Source organism: Aspergillus aculeatus, assembly GCF_001890905.1.
Source record: "Aspergillus aculeatus ATCC 16872 unplaced genomic scaffold ASPACscaffold_5, whole genome shotgun sequence".
Taxonomy (NCBI): Eukaryota; Fungi; Ascomycota; class Eurotiomycetes; order Eurotiales; family Aspergillaceae; genus Aspergillus; species Aspergillus aculeatus.
Window position 1 is genome coordinate 813950 of NW_017962980.1, and position 25736 is coordinate 839685.

Below are 25736 nucleotides of genomic sequence, written 5' to 3' on the forward strand. Positions count from 1 at the left end.
CGAGGAGGTCTAAAGGAAAGTGGCTCGCATACACCGGGACACACCAAGTATGCTGAGCTGGATGCGCATTAGCGGGTTCTTCCCCGCAGGGTGAATAAGATGTGATTGATGTTGGGCATGGCCGCCAGTCACGTGCACTCGCTGTCGGGATCTCGCCATCCGATGGTTATCAGCTTAACATTTCCACACGACAACAACACCGCTCATTTCTGGAGCTGAACCTCAAGGGTGTGGTTATTCCGAGACTCCACGTCCCTCAACATATCACCGGCGTACACATTGTATCCTCAATTAATACACCTTGTCCCACAACAAGAACTACTCTTTCGGTCGCACTCTTGGCCAGGGCGGGGGTCGCTCAGACCGAAAGAGTCGGTATATCCACCATGACGCAGACCCCAAACGGCAAGTCTGCAGGAGGCGTCCTGCAAATTCCGGTGGCTGCGACTCAAAAGACTGCTTCTGCGACAACTAAAAAAGCTCCCAAGCCTCCAGCGCCGCGACTGAAGCTCATCATCAGACGGCTTCCGCCAGGGTTGACCAAAGCCGAATTCGAGACAGCTCTCGGCCCCGAATGGAAGACCGGAGCTGGAAAGGTCGATTGGTTTCTCTACAAGCCGGGGAAAGTGTCCAAAGAGTAAGGTTCTTTTTGCTATGGGCTCATCCTTTCGCTAACTTGACGGTTGCAAACAGTCCAGCCAAACCTTCTCGGCCCTCGCGAGCCTACATCCACGTCGTTTCGAACGATTATACCCTGCCGCTTTCCACTCAGGTTCGCCAAACGCCATTCCAGGATACGCGCAACACTTTCAATGACCCTGTGCTGCTGGGACCACCCTCGTTGGAGTTTGCGCCGTTCGCCAAGATCCCCGGCAGTCGTTCGCGCAAGGATGCTCGCCAGGGAACTATTGATCAGGATCCCGATTTCATCGCCTTCCTCGAGAGTCTTACCCAGCCGATAACCAAGCCAGCTGCGATTGACTCGGCTGCCGATGCAGAGGACAAGAAAGACTCGGTGACGATTACGCCCTTGGTTCAATATATCAAGGATAAGAAGGCCAACAAAGCTAAGGAGTCCAGCAAGTCTTCCCGCCACAAGTCAGACAAGGATTCGAAGTCGGAGAAGGTCCAGGCAAAAAGGCTGCTTCAACGGCCCGATAAAGACTCCGCTCAGCCGGCCGCTGTAGAGAAGTCGGATAGGAGGAGCAGGTCCGACAGAGCTACCAAGGAAGCTGTGAAGGTGGCGAGCAAGCAGGCCGCTAGTGTCGCATCCAAGCAGGCTGCAAAGTCGTCCGCCTCCAAGGACGCACCCAAGGACGCACCCCAGCCATCAACGGAACGGAAGAGGGAACGTGGTAATATCTCTGCTGCTGCCAAGATTCTCCAGCGCGATCTTGGATTAGCTCCATCCGGCGGCCGTCGACGCGGCGGAAAGGGTGCCTCTGTGGATTCCGACGCCGCGAAGAAGGAACAAGTCAACGCCGCAACCCCCGAACCGCCAAAGAAGGAGGTCTCCAGCAGGTCGTCGAAGGGTGCCAATTCTTCGCAGAACTCCAGGGGTCGGGATCGTGGCCACGCTCAGCAACAACCCAACGAGCCATCGGAAGCGGGCACTCCTCCCGTCAGCACAACCCCGAAACCTTCCAAGCCCGCCAAAGGAAAACAAGCATCGGCCGGCCCGGCAGCCACCGCCACCCAAGCCTTCCTGAAGCACGCCAACCCGTCCCAAGGTGTCACTGAGCCGTTGCTGGAAACTGCATTCGCTCCCTTTGGTAAAGTCCTGAAGGTTGAAATCGACAAGAAGAAGGGCTTCGGCTATGTCGATTTCGCTGAGCCAGACGGACTCCAGAAAGCTATTGCTGCAAGCCCCGTCACCGTCGCCCAGAGTCAGGTGGTTGTGTTGGAGAGAAAGGCAAACCCCGGCGGTGAGAAGGGTCGCGGAAAAGGTCGTGGGGGTGAATCGCAGCAGTCTACTGCGGGAGGCAACGCCAATAACAGCCGGGGCGAGAAGGCCACCGAGGGCAGATCCGGAGGAAACTCATCCCGAGGACCGCGTGGTGGTCGAGGCTCCAAAGGCAAAGGCGGCTCGAAGGGTAACGGCGGCGGCAATGCGAATACCAACGCCGGCAACAACTCTGAGAACAAGGGAAATGCGGACGGCAAGTAAGAGGCGAGGGGTGTGCTGTACTCGATTGCAAAGATCATCTAGAGCGATAGCGTCTCGATGTTGTTGGGTAACGCGCATGAGTCTCACAGATCACACATGGACGACTCGCTTTCTGGACGGGACCTTCAACCTGTTCACATGCACAGAGCATCTGGCGCCAGGTTTCTATCATACCTGATCCATCAGGCTGGGATGCCGGAGGCCCCTCTGCATGCACACACACACATACGGCATTAGTGTTTGCCGGCCTTGGGACGTGAGAAGTTGCTGTTAACGGCCATGATTCCGTCAACCAGAGGCTATCTGCTCGGTAAGCTGCAGTGGTTACCATGGACACACCCTCTCCTGGCGAAGCTTGTTCTATACAAGCAGACTGTTTTGGTTCAGGAAGAAACGATCCGACGTGACATCAACACACTGCGGTGTTCTTATTTGCTACATATCTATGAATAATGAAAGAGAATACCGAGTATGCAGACGAAGGTACATGCAGCCTTCACAATCCCTTCGTAGTCGGTAAGCATTGAAGCGTATGAGCAGTCGTTGTCTTCATGTGATTCGCGAAAGAAACGGTTTAGACTATACAGGCAGCAAAGGGCTCGGCCTTGAGAGAATAAAATAATTCTACGGTGACCTCGACGATGGTCGCCAACGCGCTACACACAAGTTTACGACAATAGGTGGAAAGATGCGTATTTGATGACCAATGATAATTTGAATTGAATCCATAACAGCAGACAAGTTTGAGCAAAAAGACCTCGAACCTCTAATGATATAACACCAACATAAAGTGTAAAAAGAGGGGTAGACACCTTTCAGACCTCCTCGACGCCCACCAAGTCAGACCGACCGAAGTCAAGACGTCACGACAAGGTAAAGATCATCACCACTCCCTGGACCAAAAGCAAGACCAATCGCCCGGAACAAGCCCGTCCGAAGACAAGTCGTAACAGAGCGCGGCGACAAGCAAGGTCGAGTCGGAAGTAAAAACGGCTTCACTTTAGGGCATCGAGGACATAGAAGTCATCAGCAAGGGTGAGGATTCTGTGGCTCTTTAGAAGAGCTCAGAGGTGGGACGTCTACTCTAAAGTGATTCTTTGAACTGTGGGCGGAGAAGATGGTTAGTGAGACTGTTTGTGGGATGGTTGTTGCTGGAGCGATCCTGTGGGAAGAATGCTCAAGGTAGGGGGAGGGATCACTCACGTAGAGTCGCTTGATTTTCAAAATAGTTGGGGGGTGAGGAGGTTTTTATATGGTGGTGGTCGGGGGGGCGGCCGCGCTAGCCACAAGCGAGGTCAGGTGGGTTTGCTGTGTTTGCTTGGGGGTTTTTGGTTGAGCCAATGCGGGCCCTGGAAAATTTGCGTGTTCCCGCAGCTTCTGGCTTTGATTAGGTTCGCTTGTGTCGGTACCTGGATTTTCTCGCCGGTGAGTCGTGGTTCTCTTTTTCGTTAGGTAATGGGATGTGGCCTGTGGTTGTTGCCTGGCTAAGCAAGGCACTACGTCATGCCTGAGGCAGCTATCCCGAGGCACTCTGCTGGTTACTCCCCACTGCAGTGCAGAGTGTTGATGGCCCGCCTAATCGATTTGGTGCAAGTCCTCGGCCCTGCAACGAGAGGGGTCTTCATTCGAAGTTCCATGTCACATCTAGAAGTCTCCTAAGTGGCCTTGAGTTTCCTTGGCCTCGGTACAAATCAACGCCGTCATCGGCGCAAGGCCACGCTTGCTCTATGGCCCGCTTGACGTTTCGAAAGTTGCCAGTGACGGTCTAGGAAATTGGCACGGATTGTTTTTCTGTCGCCTGGGAGGTTGAGGCCGGCTCTTAGAGTCGGTATTGACATATTGACCATGATTCATGTTTCAGGTACTGGATCATGACGGTGCACCTCAGTTATTGAACCCTGTGCGCACGGTTGGGGGCTCGGCCACTTCGGCAACTGATGTATCAATTCTATACCATCAACCCAGCACAATATCATCAACATCAGACAAGGGCTGACGATCTTTGGTTTCGTGTGCCAGTCGGAGCGGTGCAGATTACATCAGGGCTAAAGGTCGGCCTGGCTGAATCTCGGCCTTTGTTAGAGAATTTCCCATCTTCCAGCGATCTCCCGTGGACGCGTCGGGGAACCCTGAGAGAATTGAAAGAACCAACTGTGCCTCGGTTCATGCAAAGTATGATCTCACCTCAAACGATTTAGTGCAGCGGCCAAATCAACCGTCCAGACATAGTAGGTTCTCTGGAATATTCCCGTCATCTTCAATTTTTGGTCGAAACGCCGATCAGCCGCTTCCACCTCGCCAGTTTCACCGCATGGCGTCGAACAACGGGTCCGGGCTACCCTTGGTGGCTGTTTGTTCCGATCAGGGTCGACTCATTCTTGGGTTCTTGTGGAGCAGAGTTCGGACTGATCCGCGATGCTTAGACTTGCACCAGGCATCATGCTTGGTAGTGCTGGGACAATGCAGGTTGAAACAAACCCTCAAACAACAAGAAAAATTCAATCGGGCTTCGGATCCCAAGCAGATGTGTGTAGCATGATGGAGGATACTCTACATTGTATGACCTCGGGGCAGGCTTATGGCCGTGGAAGATATATAAGAACCCTCTCTGCTGACCTTCAGGATATCATCAACAAGCATCCAATCCAATTCAATTGTCTAAACAGTCTTTAGCAAACCAAATCTTCTACAAGTCTCTTCCCACCTCCACCCTCCAAAATGAAGCTCATCAGTGCCTCGTCTGTCGTGGTGGCTGCCACCGTCATCTCGGCCGCCAACGCTGCTGCTTTTCCCTCTCTGCCCAGCATCCCGGAGAGCTGCTTGGAGATCCCCAAGGTCCTGGGCAACAAGCCTTTGCAGCTCCTGCAGTACTTCCACAAGGAAGTATGTGAGCAGAATTGCACCGCCACGATCAACCAGCACAACGCCTACGTCCAAAATAAGGTCCTCCCGCAGCTCATCCAGGACGTGGATCAGAAGCTGGGTATCTCTGCCACTGAGCAGGCGCAATTCAAGCAGCTCCACACCCAGGCCGTTGCCGCCGTCGAGAAGAGCTGCTCCGCCAAGGGCAACAAGCCCCTCTGCAACGATATCCAGGGGCTGGTCGATTATGGTTTCTGTGCCTTCCAGGCCACTGAACCTATCTTCAAGAGCCACCTCAGTCAGTTGCAATCTGGCTCCCTCAACATTACCGAGGCCAAATGTGAGAAGATCAAGGAGCTTGACTCGGACGCCACCGTCTGGCAGAAGCTTCTTCCGAGTTACATTGACACCTTCGCCAAGGAGTGTGCGAGTGAGAAATAGAAGAAGTACGCGAGGATGCTCTAATCAGGCGAGATAGCCTAGATGGCTTGAGCTGATGTCGAAGCACCATCCACACCGACTGAAAGCAGCGTTGCTGCGTCGCAGGACGAAGAAGGGCCGTTGCAGTCTTGTTTTTTGTTTGTTTGATTCTACCAGCTTGGATTTGAGATCCCGCAAACTGTCCCTCTCTTGAGCATGTATCTGGTATATGAGATTTAGTTAGTTGTGAATTTATCTGTTGACCAGTTTTAATTGTTCATAACAGTAGAAGGAGGTACGCACTGTAAACTGTGGAAGCAACGATAACATGCTTATCGGGCTTATCGCAGTGTGGGGTCAGCCATTGCCGTTACCCGAACTCCTGGCCATTCAACTAGCGGTGGGTGGAGATGGGCTCCTTGGTCTAGATACAACCACTCAAACAAACTTCCTGGGGAAGTGTCAACCATCGCTCACGACAATCCCAAAACCACATGCCACACCACCACGATCAGATGTATGGTGGCAGCTACTTACAAGCACTTACTCAGGTGAAGCTCAAGCCAGATGTCAGAGCAGGTCCCTCCGAAACAGCAGCTCCGAACGAGTCTCTGAACCCACACCTTATTCCTCCTTATCACATGTGATGCCGCGACCGAAGGTACACCCTGAGAATCGACTGCGGGCCTATGAGGCTTGCTTAGCATGTCGAGCGACCAAGAAGCGATGCAGTGGCACATTCCCATGTGCAAAGTGCATCCGGCTTGGTCGCGCCGATACCTGTGTTCCGGCTCGTCGTGCAAGTGCTCGGCGGCCAGATGGGAACAATAATAACGCATATCCTTCGAGCTCGATCTCTGCCAACCGAAACTCTATCTCTTTAGACCTAGCAACCTCTGGAAGTCAAATCAATGACCTCCCACCTTCTCCGTCTTCCGAACCAGCTGTGTCTACACTAGGACCAGGGCCTCTGTCTCCGGAAACGCCGCACAGGACCCACCCTCGCATGCTGCGTAACCTTCGGGGTGAACGAGGTAAGCATTGCTGTCTGCACTTTGACAGGGTCCAGCCCCTCATGAATTTTCCTTCTAGTGTATATAGGAAAGGCTGCATCCTTGTCTTTCCTGCAACTTGTTCGAGATACCGTTACGCAATGCATTGGACCATCGCAGTTCTCCCACAATATGAAAAGCGAAGACATGCTGGAAACCGAATCACCGGATGATATTCCCCTTGAGCTGGATGATGAATTTGACGTGCGTCAGCAGCGATACTATGTTCAGGCCTACAGTGCAGCAACGAGTGGCTTCATGCATCTTCTGTCAGAGGAGGAAGCGACGCAGCTCCTGGAAGCACCAATTGGCTCAAGCGCTGATACTAATGGCACTCGAGATCAAACAAAATCAGCTCTGCTGAATATCGTTATCGCTATTGGAGCGCAAGCGTCAAAGCATCATCCGTTAGCAGAGCGGGCTGGAAAGTTCTTCTTCGCTTGTGCTCAGCGCAGCGCATTTGCTGGGATGCTCGAGAATCCAAGCCTGGACCTAGTGCGTCTTTTTCTTCTGATGTCATACTACATGCTCGGCGCTTGTCGCAGAAATGCAGCATTCATGTATCTCGGGGTAGCTGTTCGCGCAGCAGTGGCATTAGGACTACAGCTTACCGACCTCGGGGAGACCGTCTCAACCAAGGAACAAGATATCAGAGCACGGGTATGGATGAGTCTCTGCGTACTGGATCTACTAGTGAGTTCTATTCTCGGCAGAGCAGCTGCGACAACCTCAATACGTTCGGACTCAGAAGACACGTCTTTTTCATCGTCACACACCGATAGCCAGGCAGAAAGGAGCCTGGTGGCTTCTTTCAGGTTGTCAAAGATCTTGGATGATATCATCACTGGCCTCTACGGAAAACAGGCAGCCTCAGTCGAGGTGGCCGATGCCCTCTTGACGAAGCTGAAGGACTGGAGTGACGATCTACCCGAGTCATTACTGGCGCCCCCTGGTACCGACTATGAACAGCCTGCGGCTCACCAGCATATTATCGGGAACCTACATGTCGCGTGCACCTATCACTTCGCTGTTATCATAGTGACACGTCCCTTCTTGATATCAGCTCTGGGCTTTCGGCTTGCACAGTTGAACCGCAGTCCCATGGGCGAAGAAAATGGTGAACACAATGAGGAATTGGCATATTCCAAATTAGCAGCGGCATGCGTCGACTCAGCAGTGTATATGATCCAGACATGCTCAGAGGTCTTCCAATCTCGTCTCTTGCTGGGAAACATGTGCATTCTCAAGGCTTTTATCTTTGCAGCTGGACTGGTCCTGGGTTTCTCCATGTTCTCCCAGAAAGAAGCAGATGTTTCGCAGGAGGAAACTTACGATGACGCCCTCGACATCCTGCGCATGCTTTCTGAGCGATCTGCTCAGGCGGCTCACTACCTTGAGATTCTCAGTCTGCTCAAGAACGCCGTCTATGATCAGCGCCAACGACTCGCGCAAAATGCGCAACAAACCAGGAGTCGATACGTCAGCAAGCTTTTCAGTCTGAATGATCGCCGCCTTTCAACACAAACCCAAGCTGAAACAGTCGACTCTGTCGGCGTGGGGGTCACCGATCCTTCGCAACTCGGACTATATGAGCCGTGGCCAAGTGTGGATGATTATTCTGCCGTAGATCCTGCCGAGTACAGTGCTGCGCTCACGGGATGGGGTGGGATGGAATTGCCACTGTGGGATAGTTTCCCGTTCAGTGGTCCAGCTATGTGATGGCAGGAAAAGGTCTGGATACGAGGGACAGACGTACGACAAACTGCTGCTGGCGGAGTTCCATTTTTTTGTATGGAGTGTGTAGCTGTAGGATGTTCTTCCGCAAATGTCTTAATATTGACATTATCAAGTTGTTTGTGAAGCATTTAGACGTTCTTTAAATTTAATGCTGCTATTATATCCATACCTAGTACTTAAGTTACTTGATATTGCCACGGCTCAAAGGGGACTAGTGCTTCCTGAAGATAGGCTTCCCGGTCGCTGTTGACGGATCTTACTTTCTGGTTGCTTCTTCGACCAATCCATTCATCGGCACATTTCCACATTTCCACATATCCACGTATTATATGTTCATGGGTATCAAGTTAATTTGACCCTTGTTCTTTGAAAGACAATCACCTTGCCTAGTCAGTCTCATGGCCTCTCGCGATGGCAACTCCGCAGGTGCGACAGATAGTAAATAGGACACGGACCAAGTCGGGATGTGTGACATGCAAGTAAGCTACGCGCACCACCGCTCGACGGCATACAGCTCAGCTAACATAAAATTGTAGGAGTGAGTTTATCATGCAGATCACAAGACGAGTGCTCCGGGTCAGCCGGTTGATTTTTCTCCCTCATCACAGAGCGACGCATCAAATGCGACGAGACCAGACCAAGCTGCTTGAGATGCACTTCCACTGGTCGCAAGTGTGACGGCTACCATACAACCTCCCTGTCCCCGATGGTTCTTTCTCTTCCGCGGCCTTCTCTCTCTCCCGCGACCTTAACGTATGCGAGAAGCGAGCGCGAAATCCGATCTTTCCAGTTCTTCTGCGAGAAGACCGTATTCTCTTTAGCCGGCTACTGCGGGTCGGAACTCTGGAGCCGGTCAGTTTTGCAGGTCAGTCAGCACGAGAAACCTATTTGGCACGCGCTGGTCGCCCTTGGTGCGTTGCATGAGAATTTCGAGAATGACCGGCAGATTCCTGGCTTCTGGTTCAGTCGTGAGGGGCACGATACATTTGCAGTAAAGGAGTACCTAGCGGCGATCAGAGCTCTGTTAGGTCCCTCGGATTCAGCCAGCAGCCCATCCCTCCATATGGGTGGTAGCCACGACAGGAGGCTCACCGTGGATGTTTGTCTGATTTCCTGCGTTCTTTTCATTTGCTATGAGGTATGTTTTCGGGGGTGGTTGTGGCTTGGGTATCGGTGGTTAACCAGCAGCGAAGATCATGTCCAGCCATTACATCGCCGCGGTCAATCATATTCGCAATGGGGTGAAGATACTCGGGCAGGTCACCTATGATCCAAGGACCGGGACATATCATCATCCATTTCTGAAGCCGTCTACCGTGCCGAGCCTTGAGATTGAGAACCTGCGGATGCTCCTCGTTAGACTGCATGGACAGGCATTCACCTTGGTAGGTCACATTTGTTTCCGTCGTTACACATAGTCTCGAGTTCTGACTGGAAGTCGATTTTATGATCAGACACGAAATGAGGAGGATAATCCGTCTTCAACCTCAGCGCAGTTAACTGGATACGGGTCTGTCGCCATCCCACGGTGCTTTTCCTCCCTTGCAGAGGCCCGCGATGTATATGAGTATTACGACAGCATGTTTAAACGCGAATATCATCTTATGGTCAATGCTATGGCGAGATTTGGAACAGTCGATGAGCCTGAGGTATTGGTACGGCGCTATACGGAGATACTGCAGAAGTGGTCCGGAGCCTTGGACTGCTTCGAGCAGGTTCGTGGTCCTTCCTTGACTGTGAGGGAACAAGCAGGCTTGAAAATATTGCAGATCCATCGTCTCAGGCACAATCTGTTACTAGAGCAATATATGTCTGGCTCATCGGAGTCGACCGTCTGGGATAGGTACAATGCGAGCTTCAAGGAGATCACCGCTCTGGCTGCCTCCGTCGTGGAACTTTCGAGCAGTGTTGGTTCTCCAGCTATATCACCAGCCCATTCGGTTGGCTCTTTACGGGACGTTTGGGACCAGCCGCGACTGAGTCCTAGTTTCTCACTAGACCTGGGCATTATTAGTCCCCTCTACGATGTCGCCACTCTCTGCCGCGATCCGGCGATCCGCCGTAAGGCCGTAGGTGTTCTGCAGTCGGCATCCCGCCAGGAAGGCGTCTTCAATAGCCATGTGTGTGCGGTTGTTGCTGAGAAGGTCATCTCTCTGGAGGAGAAGGTCGCGCTTGAGGGGGGCCTGGATTATGGTCGCGATTCTGCCACCGTTGTGGAGCTTGTTTCGGAGACCGGCGTTGGTCAGCACGGGCTTATCTCCCGGTGTTCGGAAGTGCCTGGATCTGCACGACTAACATATGCATATCCAGAATTTGATACTGCTGGGAGGCGGGTCTTCTTGACGATCGGTCAAGATATTGGGGTGCATGCCAATATTCCGTTACGGGCTATGACGGCGATACTAGACACCGAAGGTCGTTGGTCTGGTGAAGATATATAAACTCAAGATTCCGCGAGAAATATAAGAGGTCGGGTGGTAGACAATTTTTCCATCGGAACCACGAAACCTACTTCAGACATGGAAACATCCTTTAGAATAGTTGGTAGTCACTATCCGAATATCCATGATCTTTCCTTACATTTCCTCGACTCAGTTTTGAAAGAGGTTGACCCAATGGATGTGATCAGCTTCCACATACTCGCTAAATTTGAAGAAGGAATATAGTAAACCAATGTAAGTCAGTATTACAACAGCAAGGCCTGCTGGCCCAATGGTAAGGCGCTTGACTACGAATCAAGAGATTGCAGGTTCGAGCCCTGCGTAGGTCATATTTTTTTTGATACTCCCTTATCAGGCTCCCTCCTTCCGTATCTGAACATCTTCCCCTCACTCCCCTCTCACACCTCCATCATCAACCACTCTTCGAAATCCCAAACCACACCCACCAATACACCAACCTCCTCCCCGAAACTCAATATAAACATCATTTCACTTTCAGCCCGCCCTCGTGTGACAGATGTGCATTCCCAAACACTTCATCCCAAATGGTCTGTTAGCGCTTCCGTCTACACCTCACCCTGCAGTTCTTCAGCTTGGATCCTTGTCACCACCCCCGCCTCGGTTTAATTATGACATGTCCACGGAGCTTCCGCTGAGCATCGATCAATATTTGTCAAATCATCGTCTCTCAATTTGATGCTCACCCACCAGACCCGTCCAACGACCACCGACCCCCTCATCTCCGCTGCCTGCTCAGCACGAGAGGCAAGATGAAGCGAGAAAGCTGCCACTGTCTCACATGCGAAGCTAGCAACGACACTAGCCCAGGATCTTGTATACCACTAAAGGACATTCAATATCCAAACCGTGGGATAGGCAAAGGTTCCAGTGCTCAGCTCGTACTTTTCCACCCACCCCGTGGACCGGCGCCCACCCATCTCGCTAGCTGGCAGACCCCTCCACCAATGCCACCCCTGTCACTCATGGTTCCCGTGCAGCTGGTACTTTGCGCCGCTGTGTGACTATTTCCTAGTTGGGGCTACCCTCCGCATATCTCGAAAGTGCGCCGCTGAGATTGAGCGCTGCCACAATGCTCCTCAAACCTCACGAAACCCCACTGCTGAGGATTGTCATAACGACCGATGATGCTAAGGGCTCCGACAGAACTCTCGCTTCTCGAGTTATAAGAGCAGCAGCTAGCCCCCCTTCCTCCGATGGATTTGCAAGATCCTGCACAGGCCTGGTTGAAATCTCATCCAGTACGGTACCATGCTTCACATATTGGAGGTTCTCGCCACCCTCGTTGGCGCGTACCTTGTCAAAGTCATTCTGACTCGCAGGAAACCGCCTGCACCACTACCCCCGGGGCCTAGACAGAAACCCCTTATTGGGAATCTCCTAGATCTTCCTCCCACTGGTGGACAAGATTGGGTACATTGGTTCAAGTTCAAAGAGCTATACGGTGAGCAGCCTCGGCGTGAACGTCGTGAGGAACAACTAACAACCTGCGCAGGTCCTATCAGCTCAGTTCAAGTTCTTGGCGAGACTTTTATTATCATCAATGATGCGCAGATTGCAGTGGAATTGCTGGAAAAGCGCTCGGCCATACATTCCAGCCGGCCGCAGGGACAATTCAACCATTTGTAAGCCTACAACCTACAATGTAAGAAAAAGGCTAACAGGCGATGCAGGTCCGGCTACAACGAAGTGACCAGCGCAATGGCGTACACAGACACCCTGCGTATCCATAGAAAGCTGTTCCACAAGCAGATTGGGTCTGTGAACTCTGTTGCTCGCTACAATAACTTCCAGGAGGCCGAAGTCGGGCGGTTCATGCTGCGATCGCTCGAAGCACCACAAGACTTGATTCCTCATATCCGAAAGTAGGTCGAGCCTGGAATTTCCTGCACGTTAGGGGGTGCGAGAGATGGACTGACAAAACTAGACTGGCTGGAGGTGTGATCCTGAAAGTCGCGTATGGATACAACATAGAACGAGACGGAGAGGATCCACTCGTCGAGATCGCAAATGATAGCGTAGAGAAGTTTGTCCGATCCATCACGCCTGGCATGTGGCTAGTTGACTTCATCCCGGCTCGTACGTACCTTCGCATCTTTCAAGGGCGCGACTTCTGACATGACAAATATAGTAAAACATATACCTTCCTGGTTCCCCGGGGGTGGGTTTCAGCAGGCAGTGAAAGAATTTCGCGTGGCCGCGGACAATCTCAGTGCCAAGCCATATGCATTTGTTCTCGACCAGATGTCACGCAACGCTCACGCGCCGTCTTTTCTATCTGGGCTGTTTGAAAAGAACGGCATCCCGGAGCCTGGGAGCGAGCAGGAGACGACTTTCAAATGGACGGCAGCGACATTATATGGAGGAGGAGCTGACACGGTAAGTACTCGTCGAATCCCAGCGAAAAGGGGCAATAACTGAAGTTCGATAGACTGTATCCACACTGACAAGCTTCTTTCTCGCACTGGCCTTGTTTCCAGAAGTACAAAAGAAGGCACAAGAGGAGATAGATCGAGTAGTGGGCACATCTCGTCTTCCCGGGTTTGCTGACCGCGAAAATCTCCCATACATCGAAGCTGTTGTTAAAGAAGCCTTCCGATGGCACCCAGTTGTGCCAATGGGCGTTGTGCACCAGTCAATGGAGGAGGATACGTGGGGTAGATATCATATTCCTAAAGGGTCTCAGATCTTGTCTAACATCTGGTGAGTTGTCGTTCGGCCGTCTTGATCAATCTTGATTCTGATAAGCGCAGGGCTTTCTTACACGACCCAGCCACATATCCCGAGCCAGGCACTTTCAAGCCTGAGCGCTTCATCGCGAGTGCTAACCACACTCCGGAGCGTAATCCGCATTTCCTAGCCTTTGGATTTGGCCGACGCGTGTGTCCTGGTCGGACTATCGCAGATGCAACTGCTTATTTGACCATAGCGCAGTCCCTGGCGGTGTTTAATTTCAGCAAGCCCATCAAAGACGGTAAGGAGGTTGACTTGAAGCCGCAATTTCTGCCTGGGGTGATCAGCCATCCGGCGCCGTACGAGATCAGCATCAAACCCAGAAGCGAGCAGCATGAGGCGCTCATCCGGGCGGTGGAGGTGAACTATCCGTGGGAGAAGAGTCATGCAGAGGAGTTGCATCGCGTAGTCTCATAGTAGGGAGGGATGAAGTGATGCACGGATATGTAAAGGGAGTTTCGCGTCATTATCACATACGACGTAACCAACAACGTCACTTTGACTAAAGTCTAAGAGTCCTGTGACTCAAATTGGATAGGGACATAGATTTTTTGTTGGTTTTCACGCGTCCGCTTTGCGCAACCTCTCTCTTTATTTACAGTCCGTAGACCAAGTTTGATAAAAGGACGTACTAATATTTGGGGGACTTCTCTATCTCCAAACCCATCCCCCCCTCCGAAAAAGGAAAGAACCCATCATTCCAACTCCCAAGCCATCACCAGAACAATACGACACCCAACCTTGCAAACTTTACCCAAGATCCCAAAGACAGCCTACAAGGGATGTCCATGTCATCTCTATTCTCAGGCCGCTTCCCCGCTTTCCTCAGACCTCCCGACGGACTGAAACATCTCAGCTATGCTCCCATCGACCCTTTCGATCCTCCGGGCAGTATGAGCCAAGGAGCCTCCACTAGCACCATCACCGCCCTAACATCCTCCTCCATCACCAGCAATCTCATCCCCACAGCAAACGGACCCGCAACAGCAACAGCAACAGCAACAGCCCGATCCGATGACCCTGACCCTGACTCTGATCCTTACCATTACCACCCCACCAAACTCCCCATCCTCGAGCCCCCGCCCACCGACCCCTGGAAAGACATCTCGCTCCCTCCCTCGCTGCCCCCGGAGGATATCACGACGAGAATGTATGGTGCTTTGGGCGCGGAGTGGCTACCGCAGCAGCAACCGCAGCAGCAACCGCAGCAGCATCCGCTAGCGCAGACGCAGACGCAGTACCTCACGCGGGAGGTGCAGATCCAGAGTCAACAGCATCAGCCGCATCAACAGCATCAACAGCAGCAGTACTGGTATGAGCCGCCGCGCGCGCAGTCGTTGGTGCAGTTAGGGTCTTTGAGGCTTCCGGGTCAGCAGCCGCAGCAGCACTATCATTACCAACAGCAGCACGAGAAGCAACCTCTGCCGCAGCGGGAGGTAGATGGTCACGGCTACGGCCACGGGCACCACCATTATCATCATCATCCTCATCATCATCACCAGCCTGAGCATGAGCGTGCACTAAATACGCCTTACGCTTATCTGCAGGCTGTTGGGCTTGGGTTTGAGACTGGGAATGGGTCTGGGTCGGCGGTTGGGTCTGCGGCGGGAACGAGGCCGGCGTCGGCGGCGGCGGCGGGGGGTGGTGGTGGTGGTGGTGGTGGTGGTGGTGGGGATTCTGGGCCTGGGGGACGGTATTGTCTTCGGTGTTGTGGGATGGTTTGAGGCTTAAGGGACTGTGGGCTATGGTGCGGTGTGGGGGTTGGGCTTTCTTTTCGAGTTGGGGTACAGGGTGCTGGGGCTGGAACTGGGGCTGGGCTATGTTGTCTGGTGAGGGTATGGGGTTTATCTCGACTGGTTGGGGGCGCTTGAGCTTAGCGTGGGGAAGGAGTTGTTAGGGGTTTTCTTTGGTGAGGGCTTTTGTGAGGAGTTTACTCGGTGTTGTTGTGGGAGGGCTGGTTTGTTTTTAGGGGAATTGTTCGGGGTTCTGTGATACGGCCTTCTGAAAGTGCTAGGTGCTAGGTGCTAGGTGCTAGGAATGGAAATGGAAACGTGATTTCTACAGAGAGAATCAAGTTCGTGGATTAGTTGTATAGTATCAAGCCATGCTGTTGGTGTCGTATACAGGATGTTGAGACTGGAGTGTAGGTAAGATTATAGTCCGTCGGCCAGCGAGGATCGTCCGCATTCAGGAGGTGTTTATCTTGCTAATGGCAAGGAAGGTATTAAGTGTCGTAAGTCTTTGTTAAATGGTAGTGGCAGCCAGCTGCTCGTGAGGAAGACGGAGCGTCCAAAACGCTGCGATAGCGGGCAGAGGATCAGGTCAAGGCGAACGAAGTAGAGCCGTAGGTCGAATGTCAACCCGCGAGGAGAAGCAGCCTAGCCAAGCCCCTCAGTCCCGTTTACAAGCTGCAAGAATAGATCAGAGCCCACATACCTTCCACACATATGCCACAGCAAGTTTAGAACGAGGAAAACCAACCCAGTCACAAACACTAGTTACAAGCGAGTATTAGTCCCTGTAACCGCTCTCCTATCTGAGATCTGCGAGACTTACCTTCATACCCCCAAGACCGCGCTCTCTGCAACCGTCCCCGCTTCTTCAGCCATGTCGGAACCAGATCCTTCTGACAGGTCTCCCCGTCGACGACGAAGCAGCCCCCGGGGGACCGCAGGCACTCGAGGTGCCGGCGCCTGCGCTCCATGATCCGGCGCACCCGCGCATTGCAGAACGACTCGTCCGTGCGGAACGAGCACTTCTCCATCGGACACTCCAGCTTGCGCTCGAAGCGCTCCACCAGCCAGTCGACCTTGAGGTGGACACCTGTGTAGACCAGCGGGTAGAAGTGGCGACAGCTGTGCTTCAGGGCCAGCGCGTCCGGGTACCGAAGGTAGGTTGCGATGTGGAGGTGGAGCTCGGTGGGGAGGTCCATGAGGGTGTATGATTTATCGGGCTGGGGGCCTGGGGTGTGCGGTTCTGTGGCCATGGTGGATTGCATTTCCTGGTGGATGTTGGCACAGAGTATGATGCTGGGATTCTGAAGAGTAAACAATCGCTATCTGCTCAGGTGGGTAGTTAATGGGTTGTGAAATGGTAGTTGCGTGTCACGTTTGTAGGATCAAGCCGTGCTGCTACCATGTACAAATGCCAATTATCTCTTATGGGTGGCTTGTGGTCATGTTGGTTGCCTGGAAGTGGGAACAAGAAGAAATGACCTGTACGGTGTCGCTGATACGAGCGAAGGGTAGGCAACAGGGGTAACGGTACAGAGTAGGATGTCCAACTATTTTGAACAACTGGGGACACGAAAGGTGTCTTAAGCGGCTTCTTAGGCACGGAAGAGCAGGTCACTTAACGCACAACGAGCGATCTTGAAGTCTTGCTTAGCTCCCCAGCATGGCACGTCAGTGAGTAGACATGAAGGTGGTTAAACGCAAGCAGGCATCAGGCTACTATCTCGCGCTCCCCGCGCCTCCTCCTATCGATAGCGAAGGTGGAGAGGCTAATCGATAAGTGAGGCTGAGCTTGAGTCCTGAGCAGTGAGGCAACAACAGACAAACGGACCAAACACACCAAACAAGCTTCGCGCCCCACTTGAAGACCGCTTGTCCACCGCCTACCGCTTCGATATTGCTAGCATCCATCCATTTGCCTCAGCAACTATTACCTCTTACGATAACTACAACTCACGACAATTCTCTCTCCACAAACCCCAGTAACTCAACCTCGCCTCACAAACCAACTACACACAACCCACACCACCTCCGGACTCTCTCATTACACGCCTCAACCCGCTCAAAACCACACAGCCTCCAACAGAAATGAGCAACAAAGACTCCGCCTACGGCGGCGCGCCCGCCTCGGACACAGCCTTCCGCAAGACCTGGGACCGGGACGAGTACGCAAAGAAGGCGGCGGCGGAGGAGACGCGGCGCAAGGAGGAGGCCAAGGCGCGGTACGAGGCGAAGCTGCTGGGCAAGAAATGGCATGCGCCCGTGGACTACAGCACGCTGGAGGCGACGACGTCGCGCACGCAGCGGCTGGACGTGGCCTCGATGGTCGGCAAGACGACGATGGTGGCGGCGGGGGCGGCGGTCGGGAAGCGCGGCCGCGGGGCGGGCTTCTACTGCGCCGACTGCGACCTCACCTTCAAGGATAACCTGCAGCTCGTGGAGCATCTGAACAGCAAGCAGCATCTGCTGGCGACGGGCCAGAGCGGGGAGGTCGCCGTCGCGACGGTGGAGGATGTGCGGCTGCGGCTGCGCATGCTGGCGCATCGGAAGCGGGAGCGCGAGGAGGAGGAACGGCGCGCCTGGCAGTTGGATCTTGGGGAGCGGCTGAAGGAGCGCGAGGAGCTGGATGCCAAGGAGCGCGAGGAGAAGCGGCGGAAGCGGAATGAGAAGCGGCGGAAGGGGGGCGAGAATGGCGTGAAGCAGGAGGAGGAGAGCTGGGAGGGTCGGTTGGGGATCATTGCATAGACTGAGGTTGGGGGGCTAAGGAAGGATGTCTGGTTCCCGGTCGGCCTTGCTGGCAAGGATAGGAGGATAGATTCGGCGGTTCATGCTGCTTAAAAGCTCAAGTATACCCACGGCGTTTCGGTTTTCAGGCTCTTACGGCTCTGTATCTTCTCTCGAAAAGATTGATTTCCTTTATCCAGGCGCATGTATAAAATCATTGACAATATCCATATCAGAAAACAACTCAAGCATAATCATGTACCGACCGCATTCCTATTTGCCAATATCGCTGAGATTATCCCAGAAGCAGAAAGAAAATAAAACCGATTATCCAATGCCCTTCGCCCGACCCAAAGACTCCTGACCAACGATACCCATGAGACCTCAATCCATACACTCGATACCTTCCAATACGCGCATCGCCCGAGCACCTTCCTTCTCGAATTGGCTAACCAAGCGCTCGCATTCGCGTTTGAGTCTCTCCTCGCCATTCTTTGCATTCCACCTGATCCATTCTTCGACAGTCATCTTCTTCTCCTGGCTACTCAATTCGCCCTTGGTGCTGTTCAGGATATCGGAGAAATCGATGTTCTCCTTGTCGCTCGTGCCCGCCAGAATGATAGAATCGATGTCCACCGGGGTCCAGGGGTGCGTACTGCTGAGAGACCCGGTGTTTGCAGCCCGCTTAGATGGCGATGGCGTACTGGCTGCAAATGGGATCCGAGCTGACTGCTGTTTGGAAGGGGAAGGGACAAGCAGTCGAGACGTGGGGGGTTTCAGCGTCGGCTTCAAGGAGGGAGGGTGATTTTCCGCATCAGACGATTGCGGCGATATCGAAGGAGTAGTCTTGGACGGCGAGGGTAATGGCGAGACCGTTTCTTGCTCTTGTTCGTCTTCATCGTCTGGATCGGCATTCCCTGAGATCGACCGACCACCTGAGTTCCGAGACTCGACAAGTGATGTTGCATACTGCTTCTCTTTAGGAATGTCGCTGTATCTCTCAACAGTCTTTGGAGGTACTCGGGATGATCGGCGTCTAGCAGTTTGCTGCACAGGTGTCTGTACCTGTGGTTCTTGCTCGCTCGGTCCCAACAGCGTCTGGCCATCCATGTCAAGAACCGTCTCCTCAATATCGGAGGCAGCACGATCTTCTTGTAAAGCATCCACAGGCTCTTCTGCAGATTTCCTAGACTTCTTCTGCTTTTCGGTGGACTCCTTTCTTTTGAGCTTCCTTTTCCCATTCTTCTCCTCGACCTCTGCTTCGGGTTCCCTGCTTGGCACCCTAGTCGTGATTTCCACAGACACAAACGACTCGTGCCTTTTTGTGTCAACTTGCTCGCGGTCGGGAGCAGTGGGCTCTGAAAGCTGGTCTTCTACTGCTTCGCTCTGGGTTACTTCTTCTTGGGGCTCTTTTTTGACAGTAGTCGAGTTTCTCGCGCTTTGTCGCTTGCTTGAACGTCTCGTTTGTCGGGGCTCTTGAACTGGTGGCTGAGGCTCTGGTGACAGGTGTGGCTCTGGTTCCTCAACCGGCTGGGGCTCAACCTCCACGCTGTGCTCTTCTGTGTCATACAATGGCTCTGGGGCCTGTTCGACTTTCTTTTTGGACTTTGACTTTTTCGATGGCTTCGGCGCCGGCTCTTCGCTGGGCTCCTTGACGCTAGCCCTTCCTAGCTCCATAACATTCTCGACCACTGCTCCAGGCTCCGCATCTTGAGGCGCCTCGGGAGAAGCTGGAGCCTTAGTTGTAGATGAATCATCCGTGACATTTCGGCTCTTGAGGGTAGTCTTCTTCTTGCTCGTACCGCGGCCCTTCTTTGGTTTCGCTTCCTGAATTTCCTCCATGGGCGCTTCCTCTGTTACTGCCTCGGGCTGTTCCTCGTGTTCCGGTTGCTGGGCACTAACGCGGGTTTTAGTCGCCCGTTTTTTGGATGGAGGTTCGGGTTTCTCGTCGGTCTCTGCATCCAGGTTCGTATCATCCTTGGCTATATCCTCGCTTGTCCTCTTCTTGCCTCTGGTTCGTTTCGCTTTCGGAGGTTCTGGCTGAGTCTGATATGTACTGTCCACGTCAATCTGGCCGCCTGCCTCGACCTGCTCATCCTTCTTCTTGCTTCTGGACTTGGACTTGGTTGACTTCTTCGACGACTTCGATTTCGTGGTTGATTGCGACATAGTGCTTTGGTCCATTGAGTCGTCGTCAACTTCCTGCATGGGTCCCTCTGAAACAGTGGATTGGGTCGAGAGACGGGCCGCCTTGGAGACGCGACCTTTCTTCGAGCGGGAATTCTTCCCTTTCTTTGTGGTAGGAGGCTGAGCGAAAACGAAGAAAGAGCAGTCTGAGGACCGTCGGTAATGCTCGTCGCTTTAGGCCAAGGAGTCAGTCATGTTAAATACAGAAAGAGCGAGAGAGACATACAAGGGGTTATCTTTTGGCTCCCAGCCATCGAGCGACAATTTACAGTACGCACAAGTGGCCAGGTCGTTGCTCTCTTCGTTTGGGCAAAAATACCATCCGCCTTCAACCATCTATTCAACAGCAATGGTCAGAACTGTTGGGAAAGAGGTCGTGTTACAGTCGCCTTGCTCGGATTATTAATCTCACCTTGTCCGATTGACAAGTCCAGCCGCGCTTTCCATCGTGAGGCCATGCTTCGCCAAAGGTAGCCTGTCTCGCCTGTACAATGCGCTCGCTGGTCGGGTCTTCGATCTCGGCGGGATTGGAGCTGTGCTGTTGAATGTCCATCATTACAGCCCACCCACAATCCGGCGCATGTTTCAAATGTTCCGTGATCGGGTTGTCCTCTTCCTCCCATCCATCTAGCGCCCTGCGGCACAGGAAACATATCGTGTTGTCTGGATTCGTTTCGTAGGGGTGGTAGAAGAACCCTGCATGAGCAAGCTATGAGAAGCGCAAGTTAGCGAGTGAAATTGCTGCAGGAGAACACTTTTGGAAATACCTCCGCCGGTGAAGGCCTACTGTGAGGCCAAGCGATAGGCTCTGCGGGCGTAAGTGATGACCTTCGTCCCCCAGGGTACAAGACCCGGTCGAAACTAGCGAGACGAGCGGCAAATGTCTCCATTTCCTGGGCCATGGCTGAGAATAATTATGACATTGAGACTGACCGTCATGTAAAGTTGTAAAAGTGCGACAATCAACAAGCGCCCTCTTGTTTACAGCCTTGTTTGGGTTGGCGGGAACGCGCCGCGGAGAAGCGCAGCCACGTGATTTCGATCAAAAGTTGTGGCTGATACTAATTGTGGCTAGTGTCAGAAGTCGGGCAGTTTCCTCATCCGGAGCCCAAAACTGTAGTGCCGCCGTGAGTGGAAAGGGCCGAGAACATCAGCCGAAGGGAAGCCCGGAGTACGTCAGACAGCAGTCCCTCACCTCCTTCTTCTCCCCCCCCGTCCGTCCGTCCGCAATTTGTCGTCGGCTTTCGACTAATCCAAGTGTTATTGTTGTTGCCCGCCGTATATACCTTTTCTTTCCACTTGTCACTTGTCCCCCCCACTTCCTTATATCACCCTCTCACTTACCAGACCTCATCCTCCATTTCTTCACCCGTCTTCGACCATGGTTTGAGATCTTTAACTCTGATGCTCCTTGAATTGTGCGACACTTACAGCCATCGCTGTGCTCTTTCCACCCCTTACCGGGAATCGCGACAATGCGCGCTACTGTAAGCACTGTCTGATTGACAAGCAACTGAGGAATCCAGCGTGGATGTCTAATCATCCGCCCCTAGACTCTCTTTCTGAACAACGGTTCAGGCTCCTACGTGCGCCTGCGCTCAATCAGCCCAGCAATTCCGGGTTCCCTCCGTTCCTTCTCCAATGATTCCTACTCAACACTTTCTCCCAGCAGTGTTCCATCGCCCTATAGCCGATGCGCCCCTCGGAGGAGTAATGGGCAATACACAAATACGACTGACAATGGGCTCTTGCTACCTTCGTCGGCTGCCTCGTTCTCTACCTCGTCACAGCGACACGACCCCGGCGACTGGGATATCAACCCAAATCTAGCCATTTCAGACTTTGCTGAGCTGCCGTCCAAAGATTTTGGTGTCAATCAACATATGATCATCAACCAGGAATTCAAGGAAGCTTTGCGACAGATTCTTTGGCAGTTCCGGGCGCCTATTCGGTATGCTTTTGCCTATGGGTCGGGCGTCTTTCAGCAGACAGGAAGCGCTCCTGGCTCCGGCAAGTGCCATCCGTCAGCCCCAGCAGCTATCAAGAACATGCAACAGGGCAATGGCAAGATGATCGATTTCATTTTTGGCGTATCATATTCACAGCATTGGCACTCGTTGAATTTGGCTCAACACCGGGATCACTATTCTGGACTGGGCTCCTTGGGCTCGTATGCAGTGTCGCAGGTGCAAGACCGATTTGGAGCGGGTGTTTACTTCAACCCCTTCGTTACGGTCAATGGCACTTTGATCAAGTACGGTGTGGTCAACATTGACACACTTTGCCAGGATCTGAGCCAGTGGGACACACTATACATCGCGGGCCGCTTACAGAAGCCTGTCAAGATTTTGCGTGACCACCCGAAGGTGCGACTAGCAAACCAAATGAACTTGCTGTCAGCGGTCCGGGTGGCTCTTCTGTTGTTGCCCGCCGAATTCACCGAGTTCCAATTGTACAGCACCATCGCAGGAATCAGCTATATGGGAGACCTTCGCATGTCACTGCCGGCAGAGGATCCTCGCAAGGTCAACAATATTGTTTCTTCGCAAATGGCCAACTTTAGACGGCTTTATGCCCCCCTCATTGACAACCTCCCCAATGTGACGTTCAATGATCCCCGGTGTACGCAGGACGACTGGATTGACGACCCGGAGACGAATGTGCGGCTCACTCAGGATATGGACCCTGTCAAGCGTGGCAACATGGTTCGCCGTCTCCCGGATGCCTTCCGTGAGAAGCTCTACTTCCAGTTCCAGTCACTCTATCAGATCCCGCGAGCGGAATTCAACACAATGATGAAGGAGCATAACGACACTGATGAAAACTTGCGCCGGAGACAGGGCGGTCCGTTTGAGCAGCGCATTGCCGCTGATGAAGAGCTCCCGAAGAAAGTGCAGGCTGCAATCAGCAAGACGATCCGTTGGCCAAGTACCGTTCAGTCGATAAAGGGCCTGTTCACTTCCGGGTTCAGCCGGACCATGCATTACCTATGGGAGAAGATAGAAAAATACCGCAAGTCGGGCAAAAAGAGTGCCTCGTCGGATGCGCCTTCGGCGGACAGTTCCAAGAAAGAAGAGTAAAAAGTGGATGTCACGAATTGCATCGCACTGTGCTCATACCACTTCATCTTGTTCAAAGCGCGGGTAACGTTTTATAGACACATCGGGGATATGGCTGAAGGCATAGTGAGGCGTTGATGAATTTACATGGTATTGGTCGGGACATGTGTGTTTAGTATATCCTCCAGAGTCCCCACCACTGAAGAACAGGACTACTCAGGATGCTGTATAGAAAAAGCAATGTGCAATCAAACATAAAGTTAGACTATAGTCATTGTGCGCGTGCATTGACACATTCTACATCAGGATTCCATTCCACTGATGCATGTGTCCAGTGATGGTTAGATTAGCGAGTAAATACGAGACAACTAAGGAGAAGCTTGGATATGAAAGATAAGATACCTAGTAGTCTCAGTGAGTCATGGAACATCCGCACGGTCATGAATACTACGTAGCTAGCGAGTATAATTGAAGGGAAGGAGTCATACATATAAAGGAAGGGTATGCAGCGGTACCTGCAATCCACTTCCGACACCGGTTCCGACGATTGACTCCCCCGCCGCCACTGCCCCTCCCCGTCCGTCTTCTTCCTTCATTCTACAAAGATTTCTGCTTTGTCGCAACAACCAATCCACCAAGATGACTTCACGAAACTCCCCTTTTGACCTCCAAAAATGCGCGCGCCCCAACATTCTTAAGCTACAGCCGTATCGCTGCGCCCGAGAGTGTGTTCTGCCCCTCCCTCCCCCGCAAGCAATCTCCGACCGGGACCGGACTAATGAGTCAGTGACTACAAGGACGACGGAACGAACATCTTGCTCGACGCCAACGAGAATGCCTACGGTCCGGGTCTCGCCTTGGACTCGGAAGGTGCTCTGCAGCACTCGACTGGATCGTCCAAGCCCGAAATCGATTTTCTGGGATTGAACCGCTACCCCGACCCGTAAGTCTCCGCCGGAGATGACTCCGTTTGAATCACATTTTCTGCCATTACCACGCATCAATTGCAAGGTTCTCGGTCACTGAGACAATACATGTGATAGCCACCAGATCGAACTGAAGCAGCTCTTCTGCAACCTCCGCAACACCCACCACCACACTCAGAAGACCCTCCGCCCGGAAAGCCTCTTCGTCGGCGTCGGATCCGACGAGGCGATCGATGCGCTCCTGCGCTGCTTCTGCGTACCAGGAAAGGATAAGATCCTGACGTGCCCCCCTACGTATGGCATGTACAGTGTCAGCGCACAGACCAATGATATCGAGATCGTGCAGGTACCACTGGACGTGAACAACGACTTCCAGCTGCAGCCGGACAAGATCAACGAGACCCTGTCGGCGGACCCCTCGATCAAGCTGGTGTACATCTGTTCCCCCGGCAACCCCACTGCCAACCTGATCAAGAAGTCGGACATCCAGAAGGTGCTGGAGCACCCGACGTGGAACGGTGTCGTAGTGGTGGACGAGGCGTACATCGACTTCGCGCCGGAGGGCTCGAGTCTGGCCGAATGGGTCAATGACTGGCCCAACCTGGCGGTCATGCAGACACTGAGCAAGGCCTTCGGCCTGGCGGGCATTCGACTGGGCGTGTGCTTCACAAGCCCCCCGATCGCGACGCTGCTGAACAGCCTCAAGGCGCCCTACAACATCTCCAGCCCCACGAGTGCGCTTGCGACCGCGGCGCTCTCCCCGACCCACCAGGCCGTGATGCAGAAGTACCGCGACCTGATTGTCGCCCAGCGCGACCGTCTGGTCCAGGAGCTGCCGCAGATCCCCGGTATCGGACGCTTCCGCGGCGGGAAGGAGTCCAACTTCCTTCTGGTGGAGATCCTGGACAAGCCGGCCAGCCAAGGTGGCAAGCCCAGCAATGTGATCGCTCAGGCGGCTTATGAAGCCATGGCCGAGAAGCGTGGTGTTGTGGTGCGCTTCCGGGGTAAGGAACTCGGATGTGAGGGCTGTCTCCGAATCACTGTGGGCACGGAAGAGGAAGTCACCCGATTCCTACGGGAGATTCGAACCGTTCTCGGTGGTCTCCACAAAGGGGAGAGCATTAACTCGGTGAGAGAGCAAGTGAGCCAGAACTGAAATCGGGGACGGGGGGAGATTCTTGGCGGTATCCTCGGGGAAATCTAGATTCTTTGGGCTGTTGTAATATTGGGCCATTTGCCTGGAGCCTAACCTAACTGACTTAGTCAAAGACAGACAGACCATGCATAGATAGAAATGAGATTTCACCGCAGCGCAAGGCAAACCCCGGCTCCTCCTCTACCCTAGCGTAACGTATGCTGTCAGTAGTTCCTTTGAAAGCTGGACCTTACCCCTGACCAGCTTGCAGACCACGTATACGTATACGAACAGGGGAGATTGGAGATGAATGGTAGGAACCGCGTTTATGCTGTGGCTCAACACTTATCTGTCCCTGGCTCCCAAACAGAACCCATGGCGCATATTACTCCGGAGATTATAAGAACGAATCACACCGAAGTGCTGTATCTATACTTTTTCTTCCTCGAGTTTCCAGGATAGTTACGGATAGTGCTCATATGATTGATTGCTGGAAGGCACCACCTCGGGTGTCCACGGTATCGAGGCAACCGACCAGGATT

At 53.1% G+C, this 25736-nt stretch overlaps 10 protein-coding genes and 1 non-coding gene across 11 annotated transcripts; 9 read left to right on the top strand and 2 right to left on the bottom strand.

Moving 5' to 3' along the window:
* The first annotated feature begins 194 nt into the window (after window positions 1-194).
* ASPACDRAFT_1854782 (putative nonsense-mediated mRNA decay protein Upf3) lies at window positions 195-2638 on the top strand. Its single transcript, XM_020197403.1, has 2 exons — window positions 195-637; window positions 694-2638. Exons 1-2 carry the CDS (start codon window positions 387-389, stop codon window positions 2165-2167), a joined length of 1725 nt encoding a protein of 574 aa, XP_020057745.1. The 5' UTR covers window positions 195-386; the 3' UTR covers window positions 2168-2638.
* Window positions 2639-4885: 2247 nt separating this feature from the next.
* On the top strand, window positions 4886-5470 carry ASPACDRAFT_41667 (uncharacterized protein; the record flags this gene model as incomplete). The annotated part of the gene is made up of 1 exon (XM_020200973.1): window positions 4886-5470. The coding sequence occupies one exon, from the start codon at window positions 4886-4888 to the stop codon at window positions 5468-5470; it is 585 nt and encodes a 194-aa protein (XP_020057746.1).
* Window positions 5471-5892: 422 nt separating this feature from the next.
* On the top strand, window positions 5893-8393 carry ASPACDRAFT_1854784 (Zn(II)2Cys6 transcription factor). The gene is made up of 2 exons (XM_020197404.1): window positions 5893-6483; window positions 6542-8393. Exons 1-2 carry the CDS (start codon window positions 6096-6098, stop codon window positions 8218-8220), a joined length of 2067 nt encoding a protein of 688 aa, XP_020057747.1. The 5' UTR covers window positions 5893-6095; the 3' UTR covers window positions 8221-8393.
* Window positions 8394-8844: 451 nt separating this feature from the next.
* Window positions 8845-10712, top strand: ASPACDRAFT_77158 (uncharacterized protein). Its single transcript, XM_020204893.1, has 3 exons — window positions 8845-9376; window positions 9432-9623; window positions 9693-10712. The coding sequence occupies exons 1-3, from the start codon at window positions 8945-8947 to the stop codon at window positions 10677-10679; spliced, it is 1611 nt and encodes a 536-aa protein (XP_020057748.1). The 5' UTR covers window positions 8845-8944; the 3' UTR covers window positions 10680-10712.
* A 224-nt stretch (window positions 10713-10936) lies between these two features.
* ASPACDRAFT_t108 lies at window positions 10937-11008 on the top strand. Its single transcript has one exon. It is a non-coding gene; the product is annotated as a tRNA-Arg (tRNA).
* Window positions 11009-11948: 940 nt separating this feature from the next.
* On the top strand, window positions 11949-13847 carry ASPACDRAFT_116134 (cytochrome P450; the record flags this gene model as incomplete). Its single annotated transcript, XM_020195962.1, has 6 exons — window positions 11949-12322; window positions 12371-12562; window positions 12625-12776; window positions 12829-13076; window positions 13129-13400; window positions 13451-13847. 6 exons carry the CDS (start codon window positions 11949-11951, stop codon window positions 13845-13847), a joined length of 1635 nt encoding a protein of 544 aa, XP_020057749.1.
* A 1668-nt stretch (window positions 13848-15515) lies between these two features.
* On the bottom strand, window positions 15516-16811 carry ASPACDRAFT_77162 (uncharacterized protein). The gene is made up of 3 exons (XM_020204894.1): window positions 15987-16811; window positions 15867-15924; window positions 15516-15808 (listed from the first exon to the last, which is right to left on the bottom strand). The coding sequence occupies exons 1-3, from the start codon at window positions 16414-16416 to the stop codon at window positions 15787-15789; spliced, it is 510 nt and encodes a 169-aa protein (XP_020057750.1). The 5' UTR covers window positions 16417-16811; the 3' UTR covers window positions 15516-15786.
* Window positions 16812-17149: 338 nt separating this feature from the next.
* On the top strand, window positions 17150-17936 carry ASPACDRAFT_1854789 (U4/U6-U5 snRNP complex subunit SNU23). Its single transcript, XM_020197405.1, has one exon. The coding sequence runs from the start codon at window positions 17252-17254 to the stop codon at window positions 17906-17908; it is 657 nt and encodes a 218-aa protein (XP_020057751.1). The 5' UTR covers window positions 17150-17251; the 3' UTR covers window positions 17909-17936.
* A 157-nt stretch (window positions 17937-18093) lies between these two features.
* Window positions 18094-21001, bottom strand: ASPACDRAFT_77163 (uncharacterized protein). Its single transcript, XM_020204895.1, has 4 exons — window positions 20842-21001; window positions 20487-20783; window positions 20301-20410; window positions 18094-20246 (listed from the first exon to the last, which is right to left on the bottom strand). The coding sequence occupies exons 1-4, from the start codon at window positions 20974-20976 to the stop codon at window positions 18272-18274; spliced, it is 2517 nt and encodes an 838-aa protein (XP_020057752.1). The 5' UTR covers window positions 20977-21001; the 3' UTR covers window positions 18094-18271.
* A 233-nt stretch (window positions 21002-21234) lies between these two features.
* Window positions 21235-23440, top strand: ASPACDRAFT_1866880 (phosphatidate cytidylyltransferase). The gene is made up of 2 exons (XM_020197886.1): window positions 21235-21561; window positions 21628-23440. The coding sequence occupies exons 1-2, from the start codon at window positions 21550-21552 to the stop codon at window positions 23152-23154; spliced, it is 1539 nt and encodes a 512-aa protein (XP_020057753.1). The 5' UTR covers window positions 21235-21549; the 3' UTR covers window positions 23155-23440.
* A 688-nt stretch (window positions 23441-24128) lies between these two features.
* Window positions 24129-25373, top strand: ASPACDRAFT_77164 (histidinol-phosphate transaminase). The gene has a single exon (XM_020204896.1). The coding sequence runs from the start codon at window positions 24361-24363 to the stop codon at window positions 25213-25215; it is 855 nt and encodes a 284-aa protein (XP_020057754.1). The 5' UTR covers window positions 24129-24360; the 3' UTR covers window positions 25216-25373.
* The last annotated feature ends 363 nt before the right edge of the window (window positions 25374-25736 follow it).

What these genes read in the sequence shown, in the direction of transcription:
- ASPACDRAFT_1854782 (XM_020197403.1), top strand. Translation starts at nt 387, where the DNA reads ATGACGCAGACCCCAAACGGCAAGTCTGCAGGAGGCGTCCTGCAAATT. An exon ending in CCGGGGAAAGTGTCCAAAGA is followed by an intron (nt 638 to 693) that starts GTAAGGTTCTTT and finishes GGTTGCAAACAG; the next exon opens with TCCAGCCAAACCTTCTCGGC.
- ASPACDRAFT_77163 (XM_020204895.1), bottom strand. Translation starts at nt 20,976, where the DNA reads ATGGCCCAGGAAATGGAGACATTTGCCGCTCGTCTCGCTAGTTTCGAC. An exon ending in GTAGGCCTTCACCGGCGGAG is followed by an intron (nt 20,784 to 20,841) that starts GTATTTCCAAAA and finishes CGCTTCTCATAG; the next exon opens with CTTGCTCATGCAGGGTTCTT. An exon ending in GAGCCAAAAGATAACCCCTT is followed by an intron (nt 20,247 to 20,300) that starts GTATGTCTCTCT and finishes CTTGGCCTAAAG; the next exon opens with CGACGAGCATTACCGACGGT.
- ASPACDRAFT_77158 (XM_020204893.1), top strand. Translation starts at nt 8,945, where the DNA reads ATGGTTCTTTCTCTTCCGCGGCCTTCTCTCTCTCCCGCGACCTTAACG. An exon ending in TTCTTTTCATTTGCTATGAG is followed by an intron (nt 9,377 to 9,431) that starts GTATGTTTTCGG and finishes CCAGCAGCGAAG; the next exon opens with ATCATGTCCAGCCATTACAT. An exon ending in ATGGACAGGCATTCACCTTG is followed by an intron (nt 9,624 to 9,692) that starts GTAGGTCACATT and finishes TTTTATGATCAG; the next exon opens with ACACGAAATGAGGAGGATAA.
- ASPACDRAFT_77162 (XM_020204894.1), bottom strand. Translation starts at nt 16,416, where the DNA reads ATGGCCACAGAACCGCACACCCCAGGCCCCCAGCCCGATAAATCATAC. An exon ending in GCGGTCTTGGGGGTATGAAG is followed by an intron (nt 15,925 to 15,986) that starts GTAAGTCTCGCA and finishes GCTTGTAACTAG; the next exon opens with TGTTTGTGACTGGGTTGGTT. An exon ending in CTGTGGCATATGTGTGGAAG is followed by an intron (nt 15,809 to 15,866) that starts GTATGTGGGCTC and finishes GGGCTTGGCTAG; the next exon opens with GCTGCTTCTCCTCGCGGGTT.
- ASPACDRAFT_77164 (XM_020204896.1), top strand. Translation starts at nt 24,361, where the DNA reads ATGTACAGTGTCAGCGCACAGACCAATGATATCGAGATCGTGCAGGTA.
- ASPACDRAFT_1854789 (XM_020197405.1), top strand. Translation starts at nt 17,252, where the DNA reads ATGAGCAACAAAGACTCCGCCTACGGCGGCGCGCCCGCCTCGGACACA.
- ASPACDRAFT_1854784 (XM_020197404.1), top strand. Translation starts at nt 6,096, where the DNA reads ATGCCGCGACCGAAGGTACACCCTGAGAATCGACTGCGGGCCTATGAG. An exon ending in TAACCTTCGGGGTGAACGAG is followed by an intron (nt 6,484 to 6,541) that starts GTAAGCATTGCT and finishes TTTTCCTTCTAG; the next exon opens with TGTATATAGGAAAGGCTGCA.